The following is an 18649-nucleotide window of genomic DNA, read 5'->3' as shown; positions in this document are numbered from 1 at the left end:
TGATGACGTCATCAACCAGAGACGCTCTGCAGAGGTTTCACATGATGACATCATAAACCAGAGACGCTCTGCAGAGGTTTCCTATGATGACGTCATCAACCAAAGACGCTCTGCAGAGGTTTCCTATGATGACGTCATCAACCAAAGACGCTCTGCAGAGGTTTCCTATGATGACGTCATCAACCAGAGACGCTCTGTAGAGGTTTCCTATGATGACGTCATAAACCAGAGACGCTCTGTAGAGGTTTCCTATGATGACGTCATCAACCAAAGACGCTCTGCAGAGGTTTCCTATGATGACGTCATAAACCAGAGACGCTCTGTAGAGGTTTCCTATGATGACGTCATCAACCAGAGACGCTCTGCAGAGGTTTCCTATGATGACGTCATAAACCAGAGACGCTCTGTAGAGGTTTCCTATGATGACGTCATAAACCAGAGACGCTCTGCAGAGGTTTCCTATGATGACGTCATCAACCAGAGACGCTCTGCAGAGGTTTCACATGTTGACATCATAAACCAGAGACGCTCTGCAGAGGTTTCACATGATGACATCATAAACCAGAGACGCTCTGCAGAGGTTTCACACGATGACGTCATCAACCAGAGACGCTCTGCAGAGGTTTCACACGATGACGTCATCAACCAGAGACGCTCTGCAGAGGTTTCACACGATGACGTCATCAACCAGAGACGCTCTGCAGAGGTTTCCTATGATGACGTCATCAACCAAAGACGCTCTGCAGAGGTTTCCTATGATGACATCATCAACCAGAGACGCTCTGCAGAGGTTTCACATGATGACATCATAAACCAGAGACGCTCTGCAGAGGTTTCACATGATGACGTCATCAACCAGAGACGCTCTGCCTAGGTTTCACACGATGATGTCATCAACCAGAGACTCTCTGCAGAGGTTTTACATGATGACATCATAAACCAGAGACGCTCTGCAGAGGTTTCCTATGATGACGTCATCAACCAGAGACGCTCTGCAGAGGTTTCCTATGATGACGTCATCAACCAGAGACGCTCTGCAGAGGTTTCCTATGATGACGTCATCAACCAGAGACGCTCTGCAGAGGTTTCCTATGATGACGTCATCAACCAGAGACGCTCTGCAGAGGTTTCCTATGATGACGTCATCAACCAGAGACGCTCTGCAGAGGTTTCACATGATGACATCATAAACCAGAGACGCTCTTCAGCAGAAACAAACAAACTGAGCCGAACGAGGCAAAGAAATCATTTCATCTGGTTCCTCTGCAAACTGCAGACACATCCAGATTTTATTCTGTTTGAATATTACGCTGCTCTCTTTTTGATGAAAAAGATTAGAAGTACCTTTTGTAGAAATATTTTCCATTTTCACTGTAATTTCTGGTTTATCTCCTAAATATGTATGAGAAGCAGAAGCTGTCATCACATTGGTTTATGCTGAATGTTATGACTTTGTTTTTGCTGGACCTTCACTGTCAGCAGCAGCAGGTGGAGAATTAAAGGAACAAGAAGTGAAAATATTTTTGAAGTATTTCTGCTGTGGAGAATAAAAGAAGCTGCTTTTAATCTATTTTTGTTTTCAAACCTGAGAGCAAACGATGACTAAACGAAACCGACCTGTTAAATGCCAGCGCAGGCTGACGACCGCTTTGTGTTTTAAAGTTCAGTCTTTATGTTAAAGTTTAGCTGGTTTGTCTCAGCACCTTTCCTTTGACGCTGACTCTGGCGTAGGTCGGCTGGACGTCCACGTCCATCAGGGAGGTGTCCATGTGTCTGAGGACGAGACGCTCCGGGTCAGCGCACACCGAACTGCATCAAGATCAGGTTTCCAAGTTCTCAGTGAAATTAAATCAGATTCATTAGGAAAACAGCAAACGCTCTGCAGGGACTCAGCAGGAGAGATACTGTTTCTAATCCATCGTATGTTTTTTCCCCACAAAAGATCAGAATTAATAAAACAAGGAACTAAAACCCAGCTTTACAGGCCTCACCTGTAAACGGCCAGGTCCAACACAACAGCGCCGATTTCCTCGTCCTCCGTCAGAGAAAAGGCCAACCTGACACACAAACATCAGAAACCCCACTGAGCGACTCGGGTCAGATTTTACCTGAAAGCAGCAGAAAAGAGCAGAATCTGGATCCTGTCAGGTCCAAAAGTCCTGGCTGTTTTTAAAGGAAGACCCTGATTTTCTTACTTGGGTTCGTTGATGTTCATGACCCGTCCATCAGCGGTGATCAGAGTCCTGGGAGGTTTGCTCTTCTTCTCTGGCTCCCTGCAGAGAAACAGAACCAGACAAACTACAACTCTGACTCAGCAGACGGGAAAGATCAGACCCAGGATCATGGCGTCTGAAGAGACGGATGGGGCCGCCATGTTTTCCTCTGAAAATTCCTCCAGAGTGGGCGGAGCCAAGATACACATAGGGGCGTGGGCGGAGCCAAGATACACTGAGGGGCGTGGCCAAGTGGGGCATGAGTGGGTCGGCAGGATGAGAGACCAATTTATCACTGTGTTGCTACAATTGGCAAATTTTTAGACAGCTGGCGACTTTTTCACAGAAGTGAAAAATGGGAAACTTTTATGGCGACACCACATGAAAACGGCAGCCGCTCTGCAGTAGCTGAGTGAAGCCCCGCCCCCTTCATAGACACCAAACGCCCCTTTATAAACACCAAACGCCCCTTTATAAACACCAAACGCCCCTTTATAAACACCAAACGCCCCTTTATAAACACCAAACGCCCCTTTATAAACACCAAACGCCCCTTTATAAACACCAAACGCCCCTTCATAGACACCAAACGCCCCTTTATAAACACCAAACGCCCCTTTATAAACACCAAACGCCCCTCTCATAAACACCAAACGCCCCTTCATAGACACCAAACGCCCCTTTATAAACACCAAACGCCCCTTCATAGACACCAAACGCCTCTTCATAGATACCAAACGCCCCTTTCATGGACACCAAATGCCCCTCTCATAAACACCAAACGCCCCTTTATAAACACCAAATGCCCCTCTCATAAACACCAAACGCCCCTTCATAGACACCAAACGCCCCTTTATAAACACCAAACGCCCCTCTCATAAACACCAAACGCCCCTTTATAAACACCAAACGCCCCTTCATAGACACCAAACGCCTCTTCATAGATACCAAACGCCCCTTTCATGGACACCAAATGCCCCTCTCATAAACACCAAACGCCCCTTCATAAACACCAAACGCCCCTTTATAAACACCAAACGCCCCTTTATAAACACCAAATGCCCCTCTCATAAACACCAAACGCCCCTTCATAGACACCAAACGCCCCTTCATAAACACCAAACGCCCCTTTATAAACACCAAACGCCCCTTTATAAACACCAAACGCCCCTTTCATAGACACCAAACGTCCCTTTATAAACACCAAACGCCCCTTTATAAACACCAAACGCCCCTTTATAAACACCAAACGCCCCTTTATAAACACCAAACGCCCCTTTATAAACACCAAACGCCCCTTCATAGACACCAAACGCCCCTTCATAGACACCAAACGCCCCTTTATAAACACCAAACGCCCCTTCATAGACACCAAACGCCCCTTTCATAGACACCAAACGCCCCTTTCATAGACACCAAACGCCCCTTTCATAGACACCAAACGCCCCTTTCATAGACACCAAACGCCCCTTTATAAACACCAAACGCCCCTTTCATAGACACCAAACGCCCCTTCATAGACACCAAACGCCCCTTTATAAACACCAAACGCCCCTTTCATAGACACCAAACGCCCCTTTACTAAACACCAAACGCCCCTTTCATAGACACCAAACGCCCATTTCATAGACACCAAACGCCCCTTTATAAACACCAAACGCCCCTTTATAAACACCAAACGCCCCTTTATAAACACCAAACGCCCCTTTATAAACACCAAACGCCCCTTTATAAACACCAAACCCCTTCATAAACACCAAACGCCCTTCATAAACACCAAACGCCCCTTCATAAACACCAAACGCCCCTTCATAAACACCAAACGCCCCTTCATAAACACCAAACGCCCCTTTCATAGACACCAAACGCCCCTTTATAAACACCAAACGCCCCTTTATAAACACCAACCGCCCCTTTATAAACACCAAACGCCCCTTCATAGACACCAAACGCCCCTTCATAGACACCAAACGCCCCTTTATAAACACCAAACGCCCCTTCATAGACACCAAACGCCCCTTTCATAGACACCAAACGCCCCTTTCATAGACACCAAACGCCCCTTTCATAGACACCAAACGCCCCTTTCATAGACACCAAACGCATCTCTCATAGACACCAAACGCCCTTTCATAGACACCAAACGCCCCTTATAACACCAAACGCCCCTTTCATAGACACCAAACGCCCCTTTCATAGACACCAAACGCCCCTTCATAGACACCAAACGCCCCTTTATAAACACCAAACGCCCCTAACCCAACGCCCCCCCCCCTTTCATAGACCCCCAACGCCCCTTTCATAAACACCAAACGCCCCTTTCATAGACACCAAACGCCCATTTCATAGACACCAAACGCCCCTTTATAAACACCAAACACCCCTTTATAAACACCAAACACCCCTTTATAAACACCAAACACCCCTTTATAAACACCAAACGCCCCTTTATAAACACCAAACGCCCCTTTATAAACACCAAACACCCCTTTATAAACACCAAACGCCCCTTTATAAACACCAAACACCCCTTTATAAACACCAAACGCCCCTTTATAAACACCAAACGCCCCTTTATAAACACCAAACGCCCCTTTATAAACACCAAACGCCCCTTTATAAACACCAAACGCCCTTCATAACACCAAACGCCCCTTCATAAACACCAAACGCCCCTTCATAACACCAAACGCCCCTTCATAAACACCAAACGCCCCTTCATAAACACCAAACGCCCCTTCATAAACACCAAACGCCCCTTTCATAAACACCAAACGCCCCTTTATAAACACCAAACGCCCCTTTATAACCAACCAACGCCCCTTCATAGACACCAAACGCCCCTTCATAGACACCAAACGCCCCTTTATAAACACCAAACGCCCCTTCATAGACACCAAACGCCCCTTTCATAGACCCCAAACGCCCCTTTCCTACACACCAAACGCCCCTTTCATAGACACCAACGCCCCTTTCATAGACACCAAACGCCCCTTTCATAGACACCAAACGCCCCTTTATAAACACCAAACGCCCCTTTCATAGACACCAAACGCCCCTTTCATAGACACCAAACGCCCCTTCATAGACACCAAACGCCCCTTTATAAACACCAAACGCCCCTTTCATAGACACCAAACGTCCCTTTATAAACACCAAACGCCCCTTTATAAACACCAAACGCCCCTTTATAAACACCAAACGCCCCTTTATAAACACCAAACGCCCCTTTATAAACACCAAACGCCCCTTCATAGACACCAAACGCCCCTTTCATAGACACCAAACGCCCCTTTCATAGACACCAAACGCCCCTTTATAAACACCAAACGCCCCTTTCATAGACACCAAACGCCCCTTTCATAGACACCAAACGCCCCTTCATAGACACCAAACGCCCCTTTATAAACACCAAACGCCCCTTTCATAGACACCAAACGTCCCTTTATAAACACCAAACGCCCCTTTATAAACACCAAACGCCCCTTTATAAACACCAAACGCCCCTTTATAAACACCAAACGCCCCTTTATAAACACCAAACGCCCCTTCATAGACACCAAACGCCCCTTCATAGACACCAAACGCCCCTTTATAAACACCAAACGCCCCTTCATAGACACCAAACGCCCCTTTCATAGACACCAAACGCCCCTTTCATAGACACCAAACGCCCCTTTCATAGACACCAAACGCCCCTTTCATAAACACCAAACGCCCCTTTATAACACCAAACGCCCCTTTCATAGACACCACACGCCCCTTCATAGACACCAAACGCCCCTTTATAAACACCAAACGCCCCTTTCATAGACACCAAACGCCCCTTTACTAAACACCAAACGCCCCTTTCATAGACACCAAACGCCCATTTCATAGACACCAAACGCCCCTTTATAAACACCAAACGCCCCTTTATAAACACCAAACGCCCCTTTATAAACACCAAACGCCCCTTTATAAACACCAAACGCCCCTTTATAAACACCAAACGCCCCTTTATAAACACCAAACGCCCCTTCATAAACACCAAACGCCCCTTCATAAACACCAAACGCCCCTTCATAAACACCAAACGCCCCTTCATAAACACCAAACGCCCCTTCATAAACACCAAACGCCCCTTTCATAGACACCAAACGCCCCTTTATAAACACCAAACGCCCCTTTATAAACACCAAACGCCCCTTTATAAACACCAAACGCCCCTTCATAGACACCAAACGCCCCTTCATAGACACCAAACGCCCCTTTATAAACACCAAACGCCCCTTCATAGACACCAAACGCCCCTTTCATAGACACCAAACGCCCCTTTCATAGACACCAAACGCCCCTTTCATAGACACCAAACGCCCCTTTCATAGACACCAAACGCCCCTTTCATAGACACCAAACGCCCCTTTATAAACACCAAACGCCCCTTTCATAGACACCAAACGCCCCTTTCATAGACACCAAACGCCCCTTCATAGACACCAAACGCCCCTTTATAAACACCAAACGCCCCTTTCATAGACACCAACGCCCCTTTATAAACACCAAACGCCCCTTTCATAGACACCAAACGCCCCTTTCATAAACACCAAACGCCCCTTTCATAGACACCAAACGCCCATTTCATAGACACCAAACGCCCCTTTATAAACACCAAACACCCCTTTATAAACACCAAACACCCCTTTATAAACACCAAACACCCCTTTATAAACACCAAACGCCCCTTTATAAACACCAAACGCCCCTTTATAAACACCAAACACCCCTTTATAAACACCAAACGCCCCTTTATAAACACCAAACACCCCTTTATAAACACCAAACGCCCCTTTATAAACACCAAACGCCCCTTTATAAACACCAAACGCCCCTTTATAAACACCAAACGCCCCTTTATAAACACCAAACGCCCCTTCATAAACACCAAACGCCCCTTCATAAACACCAAACGCCCCTTCATAAACACCAAACGCCCCTTCATAAACACCAAACGCCCCTTCATAAACACCAAACGCCCCTTCATAAACACCAAACGCCCCTTTCATAAACACCAAACGCCCCTTTATAAACACCAAACGCCCCTTTATAAACACCAAACGCCCCTTCATAGACACCAAACGCCCCTTCATAGACACCAAACGCCCCTTTATAAACACCAAACGCCCCTTCATAGACACCAAACGCCCCTTTCATAGACACCAAACGCCCCTTTCATAGACACCAAACGCCCCTTTCATAGACACCAAACGCCCCTTTCATAGACACCAAACGCCCCTTTCATAGACACCAAACGCCCCTTTATAAACACCAAACGCCCCTTTCATAGACACCAAACGCCCCTTTCATAGACACCAAACGCCCCTTCATAGACACCAAACGCCCCTTTATAAACACCAAACGCCCCTTTCATAGACACCAAACGCCCCTTTATAAACACCAAACGCCCCTTTCATAGACACCAAACGCCCCTTTCATAAACACCAAACGCCCCTTTCATAGACACCAAACGCCCATTTCATAGACACCAAACGCCCCTTTATAAACACCAAACACCCCTTTATAAACACCAAACACCCCTTTATAAACACCAAACACCCCTTTATAAACACCAAACGCCCCTTTATAAACACCAAACGCCCCTTTATAAACACCAAACACCCCTTTATAAACACCAACCCCCCTTTATAAACACCAAACCCCTTTATAAACACCAAACGCCCCTTTATAAACACCAAACGCCCCTTTATAAACACCAAACGCCCCTTTATAAACACCAAACGCCCCTTTATAAACACCAAACACCCCTTTATAAACACCAAACGCCCCTTTATAAACACCAAACCCCCCTTTATAAACACCAAACGCCCCTTTATAAACACCAAACGCCCCTTTATAAACACCAAACGCCCCTTTATAAACACCAAACACCCCTTCATAAACACACCAAACGCCCCTTCATAAACACCAAACGCCCCTTCATAAACACCAAACGCCCCTTCATAAACACCAAACGCCCCTTCATAAACACCCAACGCCCCTTAATAAACACAAACGCCCCTTTATAAACACCAAACACCCCTTTATAAACACCAAACGCCCCTTCATAAACACCAAACGCCCCTTCATAAACACCAAACGCCCCTTTATAAACACCAAACGCCCCTTTATAAACACCAAACGCCCCTTTCATAGACACCAAACGCCCCTTTCATAGACACCAAACGCCCCTTTCATAGACACCAAACGCCCCTTTATAAACACCAAACGCCCCTTTATAAACACCAAACGCCCCTTTATAAACACCAAACGCCCCTTTATAAACACCAAACGCCCCTTTATAAACACCAAACGCCCCTTTATAAACACCAAACGCCCCTTCATAAACACCAAACGCCCCTTCATAAACACCAAACGCCCCTTCATAAACACCAAACGCCCCTTCATAAACACCAAACGCCCCTTCATAAACACCAAACGCCCCTTCATAAACACCAAACGCCCCTTCATAAACACCAAACGCCCCTTCATAAACACCAAACGCCCCTTTATAAACACCAAACGCCCCTTTATAAACACCAAACACCCCTTTATAAACACCAAACGCCCCTTCATAAACACCAAACGCCCCTTCATAAACACCAAACGCCCCTTTATAAACACCAAACGCCCCTTTATAAACACCAAACGCCCCTTTCATAGACACCAAACGCCCCTTTCATAGACACCAAACGCCCCTTTCATAGACACCAAACGCCCCTTTATAAACACCAAACGCCCCTTTATAAACACCAAACGCCCCTTTATAAACACCAAACGGCCCTTTATAAACACCAACGCCCCTTTATAAGCACCAAACGCCCCTTTCATAGACACCAAACGCCCCTTTCATAGACACCAAACGCCCCTTTCATAGACACCAAACGCCCCTTTATAAACACCAAACGCCCCTTTATAAACACCAAACGCCCCTTTATAAACACCAAACGCCCCTTCATAAACACCAAACGCCCCTTCATAAACACCAAACGCCCCTTCATAAACACCAAACGCCCCTTCATAAACACCAAACGCCCCTTTATAAACACCAAACGCCCCTTTATAAACACCAAACGCCCCTTTATAAACACCAAACGCCCCTTTATAAACACCAAACGCCCCTTCATAAACACCAAACGCCCCTTCATAAACACCAAACGCCCCTTCATAAACACCAAACGCCCCTTCATAAACACCAAACGCCCCTTTATAAACACCAAACGCCCCTTTATAAACACCAAACGCCCCTTTCATAGACACCAAACGCCCCTTTCATAGACACCAAACGCCCCTTTCATAGACACCAAACGCCCCTTTATAAACACCAAACGCCCCTTTATAAACACCAAACGCCCCTTTATAAACACCAAACGCCCCTTCATAAACACCAAACGCCCCTTCATAAACACCAAACGCCCCTTCATAAACACCAAACGCCCCTTCATAAACACCAAACGCCCCTTTATAAACACCAAACGCCCTTTATAAACACCAAACGCCAAAAAAAACGCCCCTTTATAAACACCAAACGCCCCTTTATAAACACCAAACGCCCCTTTATAAACACCAAACGCCCCTTTATAAACACCAAACGCCCCTTTATAAACACCAAACGCCCCTTTATAAACACCAAACGCCCCTTTATAAACACCAAACGCCCTTTAAAACAAAGTTAAAACACCAAACGCCCTTTATAACACCAAACGCCCCTTTATAAACACCAAACGCCCCTTTATAAACACCAAACGCCCCTTTATAAACACCAAACGCCCCTTTATAAACACCAAACGCCCCTTTATAAACACCAAACGCCCCTTTATAAACACCAAACGCCCCTTTATAAACACCAAACGCCCCTTTATAAACACCAAACGCCCCTTTATAAACACCAAACGCCCTTTATAAACACCAAACGCCCCTTTATAAACACCAAACGCCCCTTTATAAACACCAAACGCCCCTTTATAAACACCAAACGCCCCTTTATAAACACCAAACGCCCCTTTATAAACACCAAACGCCCCTTTATAAACACCAAACGCCCCTTTATAAACACCAAACGCCCCTTTATAAACACCAAACGCCCCTTTATAAACACCAAACGCCCCTTTATAAACACCAAACGCCCCTTTATAAACACCAAACGCCCCTTTATAAACACCAAACGCCCCTTTATAAACACCAAACGCCCCTTTATAAACACCAAACGCCCCTCTCATAGACACAGCAGTCAGAGCAGAGGACATTCTCCATCTTCACGCTGCAAAAAGCTGAGAAACGCTGTCGATCAGCGCTCTGTGCTTGTTATTCCAACTTCTGACACCAGGGGGCGTGTGTCTGCTGGACCTCTGGAACCAATAAATGTAACTGCAGTAGCCACTTTAGTCCACAGAGGGCAGCACTGAGATGATTCCAGGCAAAAATAATTAAGAATTAAATAAAATGTGCACTAAAATGTCACAATTTGAACAGAAACATAAAGATGGTACAGTTAAGAACCAGTTTAGACAGTTTATCTAAAAACAAAGTTTATTTTGGGTTCAGTCACTGTAAGTCGTCAGTGAACTGGAAGAAACATGAAATGTAAAACAATCTTCTTACATCAGCCCGAACATTGAAAACGGGTCATGTAGTGATCCTGACTCATTTAGTTTCTGTTCCTGGTTGACATTTCCACATCAACACTGTAATATTACAACACGCCTGTTTTAAACGTTAAAGAATCTGACTTTTACTCTGGGTTTTATCGTGGAGACCGAAGAGGACACGTAATATGTCCTCATTACATGTGGACATGTCATTTTCCATCCATCCATCCATCCATCCATCCATCCATCCATCCATCCATCCATCCATCCATCCATCCATCCATCCATCCATCCATCCATCCATCCATCCATCCATCCATCCATCCATCCATCCATCCATCCATCCATCCATCCATCCATCCATCCATCCATCCATCCATCCATCCATTTTCTCCCTCTTATCCGGGGTCGGGTCACGGGGTCAGCAGCCTCAGGAGGCCCAGACTTCCCTCCCCAGCCTCTTCCAGCTCCTCCAGGAATCCCAAGGCGTTCCCAGGCCATAGAGAGACATCGTCCCTCCAGCGTGTCCTGGGTCTCCCCTCCTCCCGGTGGGACCTGATCTCCTCACCAGGGAGGCGTCCAGGAGGCATCCTGACCAGATGCCCGAGCCTCAACTGGCTCCTCTGGACGTGGAGGAGCAGCGGCTCTACTCTGAGTCCCTCCCGGATGACCGAGCTTCTCTCTCTAAGGGAGAGCCCAGCCACCCTGCGGAGGAGGAAACTCATTTCGGCCGCTTGTACCCGTGATCTCGTTCTTTCGGTCATGACCCAAAGCTCATGACCATAGATGAGGGTGGGAACGTAGATCGACCGGTAAATTTTGTAGCAATATTTGTTCAAAATGTAAAATAACTTTATATTTAATATGACATTTTTATAATACACCACAAAAAAAAGTACTGCTATAAATCCATTCAGCTTTTTTAAAATATTTTATTTCTGTCTGCGTCTTGCAGGGTTGAATCTGTGTCTGTATTTCTACGGTTGCCTCCTGAAGCTGGACGTGAGTCAAAGTGTTTTTCTGCCGTTACAGTCGGCCGCTCTCTCCTTCAGCTGCATGAAGCGGCGGTGAAACACGCTCCTCACGACCGTCCGTCCATTAGCCCCGCCGCGCAGCAGATGGCTGAGGCAGGGTGAGCGTTTAGCGCTCTGCGGCAGCTCGGCTGCCCCGACCTCTGACCTCTGGCCATGAGGAGCCGGCAGCCTGCTCAGCTCAGAGCCGCCGAGCTGCCAGACTGAATGTAGCGGCTAAAATCCTATATTTTAGGCTACTGGTGGTTGATGTTGAAAGGCGTTGGTTTTACGTGCGCTCAATTAAGATTCAAGATGCCGATCTTTTCGTTTTACATAAATAAAGTCATTTATTGCCAGTACAAATGTCCATTGTCTCACCGTTTCCATTTAGATCCACATAAATTCGACATACATCCAAAATCAAGCACAGTAGAAAACTGTTAGCCTCTACCTATTAACCACACCTGAACAGAATCATGGTTGACCTTAAATAACCCATCCTCCATCAGACACTCAGAACTCAAAATAAATACGCCCCCTGGTGGCGATAAACCCAAGAAAGAATAAATGGCTCCTACACTGAATATCAAGTTGTTTTGTTGCATCGTTTTCTCCGTTTTCATGTCGAATCGCAATTTCGTGTGTTTGAAATGACAGAAACGACTGCTTGGATGCCAGGTCTATAGAAAAATATCTTCATTAAATAACCTGCCAGTGGAACTATAACTTTCTCAGCAAAATCGGTTAAAAAGCTTTTACGTCAGAAGTTACTGCCTTAAAACAAGCTCCTACTTCTTACTGAAAAGTACTTGCACCAGAAACTAGAACAAAGTCCTACATAAATCCTGAGCAAATCCTGCAGGTTTTGAACTTTGTGACCAGGGCGAAGGTGGAGTTTATAGTTATGAAAGCTGTGAGATGAGATTTGACTGAATCCAGACAAAATGAGCATCCTCATCGGTGTCTCTCTGTCCATGCAGCAGCTTCTCTCTGCTGCTGACAAGGTGACATTGTGGCTCTGCATCCCGTCTTCCTCAGACGGGTGTGAAGAGGAGTCTCAAACAGCTGAGTCATGCAGACATCAGAAGTGACGGCTCTCTGCTGGCCTGAGTGGAGTCAGGAGGGGAGGATGATCTCTTCAGACAGTTTCCAGTTCGCCATGACGACCGAGTCCGTCCTGGAAGCAAAGCAAGCCCACCGACGCCTCGTCAACTCATCGGGTTGGTTTCACGTGACGGAGGCGTACAGTCTCCATCACAGGACGTCCAGCTCAGGGCTGAGGGGACCCTGGTGGCCCGGACACCAGGGACGGAGGGACGGAGAGACGGAGGGATGGAGGGACGGAGGGCCAGAGGGATGGAGGGACAGAGGGACGGAGGGCCAGAGGGATGGAGGGACAGAGGGACGGAGGGATGGAGGGACGGAGGGCCAGAGAGATGGAGGGACAGAGGGACGGAGGGACAGAGGGACGGAGGGATGGAGGGATGGAGGGACGGAGGGCCAGAGGGATGGAGGGACAGAGGGACGGAGGGATGGAGAGACGGAGGGCCAGAGGGATGGAGGGACAGAGGGACGGAGGGATGGAGAGACGGAGGGCCAGAGGGATGGAGGGACAGAGGGACGGAGGGACAGAGGGACGGAGAGACGGAGGGATGGAGGGCCAGAGTGACTGAACGCCGGAGAGCTGGTCCTGGTCTTGGAGGAACCAGTCTTGGCTCCGTCCCTGCTGGACACCTCTGGTTATTTACAAACCCTAAGTGGAGACGATGACGTCCTGAAGCGGTGTGAGCGTTCAGAAGTGAGTCCGGCAGCGTCCTGTCCGGGTCTGAGCTTCAGCGGTAAGAGGACCAGAGGCCAACCAGGTGTCTCCAGGACCGGAGGCCAACCAGGCTTCTCCAGGACCGGAGGCCAACCAGGTGTCTCCAGGACCGGAGGCCAACCAGGTGTCTCCAGGACCGGAGGCCAACCAGGTGTCTCCAGGACCGGAGGCCAACCAGGTGTCTCCAGGACCGGAGGCCAACCAGGGTCTCCAGGACCGGAGGCCAACCAGGGGTCTCCAGGACCGGAGGCCAACCAGGTGTCTCCAGGACCGGAGGCCAACCAGGTGTCTCCAGGACCGGAGGCCAACCAGGCGTCTCCAGGACCGGAGGCCAACCAGGTGTCTCCAGGACCGGAGGCCAACCAGGTGTCTCCAGGACCGGAGGCCAACCAGGTGTCTCCAGGACCGGAGGCCAACCAGGGGTCTCCAGGACCGGAGGCCAACCAGGTGTCTCCAGGACCGGAGGCCAACCAGGTGTCTCCAGGACCGGAGGCCAACCAGGTGTCTCCAGGACCGGAGGCCAACCAGGTGTCTCCAGGACCGGAGGCCAACCAGGTGTCTCCAGGACCGGAGGCCAACCAGGTGTCTCCAGGACCGGAGGCCAACCAGGTGTCTCCAGGACCGGAGGCCAACCAGGTGTCTCAGGCCCCAGCAGGCTCAGGCGTACTCCACTCTGCAGAGGTCCGAACGTACTCAACACGGACTCGAAGCAGACCAGATGATTCCTCAGAGAAACCATTCAAGCTAATCTCCACCTCCACCGTCTCTATGCAGCTCGATTAGCTGTCCCCATTAGTCAGGCTGTCAGCTTCTTTGACCTTGAAGCGTCTTTGTGTTTTCAGTCTCAGCTCTACAGAATCGTCTCCTGGTCGACCTCACAGTGGAAACAACCACAGGAGCAGGAACTTCATCTCTCCTGACATTCCCGTGACGCCATGAATGGATTCATTTGTGCTTTGAGCTTTTTAAACTCTAAAAACTTTTACTTTTCAGAGTGTGGGTTAACTCCGACTGAAGTGCTAAACATTTGGAGGACTGATCAGAAACACCTCCAGGTCTTTGGCAGCAGACGAAGCAGCACAGAGCGGTAGCCCAGCAGGATCATTCATCGGCCAAAGCTCGGCTGTTCTGCTGCTTGAGGTGTCAGGAAAGCTGAAAGCTGTGAGTCAGCAGGAAGCGGCTCTGTCCTCATGGGCGGTTTGAAAACCGAGACTTTCTAAAGGCTCTGTGTGATGCAAACCAGTGGACATCCAGAGATAAACTGAACCACAGCGGACCGGCTGATGTAACGACTTTCTGTGCCAGAAAACAACACAAATTGAGCCATTTGACATTTTTTCTCAGCTCTGTCTGCTTGTTCTGACCCTGTTTCCGTCAGAGCCTAAACCTGAGCTCCGTGGTTTTATTTTGAACAACAAATAAACAGAAACACGAGAACCGAGTCAATCCTGCAGACTGACGGGAAAGCCGAATCATCCCGTCAGAGGTGGGATGGTGTGTTGGTTCGTCTGGAGGTGTTGAACACAGACGGTCCGGTCTGATCCGCAGGTCTCAGAGTTCATGGATTTACAATCAGAGACGTTTCCCCATCAGGTTTATCTGAGTGGCCTTTAATCACAGCTACACCCTTCACGACTCCAGTTACAGAACAGCAGAGTGACGCTCCACCAGGCGGCCGGATGACACCGACGGACCTTCAGAAAGGGACGGACGCAGCTTTTAACCGAGGAAACAGCCGACAGACTCGGATACTTTAATCCCACCAGCGCAGGATTAGCAGGACTGGCTCTACTGGGATCAGCTTCCTGTCCTGGTTGCACACCTTCAACGTTAAGTCGCATAAAATGCTCAGCAGTGTGGTGAATGATTTATCCTTTAATCATTTAATGATTCAATGGGGCTGATTCACCGGGTTATAAAGACTCACGTCCACCGGCATGGACCCACAGCAAACGCAACAACACACCAGATGAAACTAGTTTAAATCATAAATATGAAACCAGTTTAAAGCACAAAGACCTGCAGTGTGGAGACGGTCGGTACTCTGTGTGAACCAACTGAAGGAGCAGCTGATTGGACCGTAGGTCCGTCTCCTTCAGTGTGGCTCTAAGCGGTTCTTCCTCGGTCAGCCCCGGCCAGATTCGTCTCGATCTGCACATCCTGGGAAGTTCTTCCCTTATTTTCTTTAGAAGCCGGGCCAGTCCAAAGGGATCTGGTGCTTTGGTACCTGTGAGGGTCAACCGGTCAGGGCAACCCACGATGAATAAATATACCAAGAGCTTTCAGAGAACTTGTCTGCCCAACAGTAACAGGTGCAAAATGACTTTGGAGCGTTGGCCACCGCTCCTTCCTGCCGACGGTCCTGACCACAGACTGAGCAACCAACGCAGACGCACCCAACGTTAGAACCAACCCGGACATTAACCGGCTGCAGTGAGAGTCGATAGTGGTGAACTTATGCTGCCATTAACTTTGTGTACTCTACCATGGAAAGTACTCCTGGCTCAGTACTCCTCTGATGACTGCACTGATGTGATCAACCTGGTGGACTCTTTGTTTTGACTCTTTGTTTTGACTCTTTGTTTTGACTCTTTGTTTTGACTCTGCTGCCGGTTCAGTGCTTGTCTCTCCTCTGTCCTGTCAGTCGTAGCAGAGGACGGTTTCTTCTTCTTGCTGAAAGGTCGTTGTTCCTCTCCACTCCACCAGATGATTAATCAGGATGACGGATTGCTGTAAAGTCAGCGACACAACCCAAGCGATTGTCTGCTGTCGTCCAGAAAACTCTGGAAACAGATTCAGCTTACAGGGGGACCTGGTGAACCGGGAACAAACTGTGGGAAACTAAATATTTCCGTCTTGTGATTGGCTGAATGGGATTGTTCTGGATCAGCGGGATCCAGTCTGGGGTCCAGTCAGAGTCCCAGAGACGTTTCTTCCAACCAGGTCCAACACGTTTTCACACAACTTATTTTCTGTTTGTTGTTAACTTTCCTACTTCAAACAATCCAACATTTAACCTTTAAATCATCACCTCCAAAACTGCCGGTTCTGTTCTGGACCCGTCGGTTCTGTTCTGAACCTTCACCTCTAAACCTGTCGGTTCTGTTCTAAACCCGTCGGTTCTGTTCAGAACCTTCACCTCTAAACCTGTCGGTTCTGTTCTAAACCCGTCGGTTCTGTTCTGAACCTTCACCTCTAAACCTGTCGGTTCTGTTCTAAACCCGTCGGTTCTGTTCTAAACCCGTCGGTTCTGTTCTAAACCCGTCGGTTCTGTTCTAAACCCGTCGGTTCTGTTCTGAACCCGTCGGTTCTGTTCTGAACCTTCACCCAGGCGTTCTGAGTCCCAGCGGGTCGCAGCAGAACTTTGGGTCCAGTTCTGTCCATCCAGGATGCGTCCAGCGGCTACATCCCGTCTTCCTGCTGACCCGGCCGGTCTCTGTTCAGTCCGACGTCACCAGAACATTCTCAGAACAATCGGCCCGTTAAGCTGCTAATTAACCCGAGCGGACTCAGCGGCAGACGCTCTAATCTGCTCTGCTGACGTCAGATTAAGGTCGGCCATCTCTTCATCTGCTCAGGATGCTGAGGACGGGTCCGTTAACCCAAAGGTCCGCTCTCGGTGCTGCACAGAAACGCTCAACGTGTACCAATGTTTTATCCTGTTTGGTTTGTTTTTTATTTAATTCGTTTGTTTTTTCTTCCTCTGATGAATCTCTGGCTTCAGTGTGTAAAGACTTTAAGGCAATGCGTTTCTTCTGTTTTTTCTGTAATTTATTCCAAAAGATCAATAAATAGATTGATGGAAAAAAAGAGTGAATGTTGATGCTGTGGGCCGGAAGGAGCTCCAGTAGCAGTCAGTCTTACAGCGATTCTGAAGAGGCTTCTGACTGAAGGCTGTAATGACATGCTAGCAGCTCAACATCCCGGCAGCAGAGACTCCATCAGCTGTTTTCTAGCTCTGCTAATCCACCTCGTTTGATTTTGCCGCTTCGCTTTAAACATGTCTGGCTGAAAATGGCCGCATTTCTTTAAAGTACTGAAACAGAACCCGTCTGACAACAGGAAGCAGGCTGGTAGATCATAAAAAGACAAATTATGTCCAGACCTAAACAAATGGACGAGAAAGTCCCTGACTTACCGTCTGTCTTCTTCTGGTGCAGAATTAAGATGCATGTTTCATGTCAGAGAAGAAGAAGTCGGATAAAATGCGACATGAGAGTTCAGACTGCCGACGCTTTCAAAACTGTAATTTAGCTCCACATACAGAACTGGCTCAGATTGGATGTCTGAAAAGAATCGGGTCGTTCAGACTCGTGTGAAAAGTCGGATCTGGTCGCATTCGGCTGATGAATTACGATTTTAACATCAAATTTGGTGAAATGGAAAAATCTGATCTAGACTCGGGTCCTGGGAGCAGTTTTTGTGTTTACTCAGGTTTTCTTTGTCTGATATTAAAGTCTGGATGAATCTGAACCCAAAACAGAAGAAACCTAAAAGGAGGAAAAACCTCATTAGTTGGGTTGGGAGGTACCAGCAGGTCTGGTTCTGGTTCTGTGGTCCAGATGTTTCCATCTTTCTATCTGGTTGTTAAACTGGATCCTGAACCAGTTTGAACCGGAGCTGAATCTGTTTTCATCTCTGCTTCCTTCCTGCAACATTTCTCTGAGTTTTCCTCTGATTTTCCTCACGAATGAAGAAAGTAAGAAAATGTCAGAAAGTGTCGTAACATCAGCTGCTCAGGTGTTCAGTCTCTGCTCAGGTGGAGACAGAAACAGGTGCTACAGTGACACCTGGTGGCCAAGATCCTAAACTACATCCAAACAGTTCATATTTTAAGTTCTCAGATATTGGTTGCTGTTTAATGCCTGGTTTTCTAATAATATAGATATTTTAATATAGATACGCTTTGTAAATACATAATTAAATATGTTTTTAAATCTGAGTTTGGATGTTTATTTATCCAGAGTCTGATGGATTAGG

The 18649-nt window shown here is 47.7% G+C and overlaps 1 protein-coding gene across 3 annotated transcripts in view; it reads right to left on the bottom strand.

Moving 5' to 3' along the window:
- Positions 1–18649, bottom strand: part of dnaaf11 (dynein axonemal assembly factor 11) — a 31786-nt gene that overhangs the window by 9083 nt on the left and 4054 nt on the right. Inside the window, exons 7-9 of one of the 3 annotated variants that reach the window (XM_081598832.1) lie at positions 2196–2273; positions 1992–2057; positions 1704–1809 (exon numbers count right to left, since the gene is read on the bottom strand). In XM_081598832.1, coding sequence (XP_081454958.1) covers positions 1704–1809; positions 1992–2057; positions 2196–2273 — 250 coding nt within the window. The remainder of the gene's footprint in view (positions 1–1703; positions 1810–1991; positions 2058–2195; positions 2274–18649) is intronic. The other 2 variants (XM_081598833.1, XM_081598834.1) reach the window with 2 other exon arrangements.

The sequence above is a fragment of the Poecilia reticulata genome, chromosome 17, assembly GCF_904066995.2.
Source record: "Poecilia reticulata chromosome 17, P_reticulata-male-v2, whole genome shotgun sequence".
NCBI classification, from domain to species: Eukaryota; Metazoa; Chordata; class Actinopteri; order Cyprinodontiformes; family Poeciliidae; genus Poecilia; species Poecilia reticulata.
The sequence above is the reverse complement of the archived record's forward strand: the minus strand, read 5'-3'. Positions and strand labels throughout refer to the sequence as shown.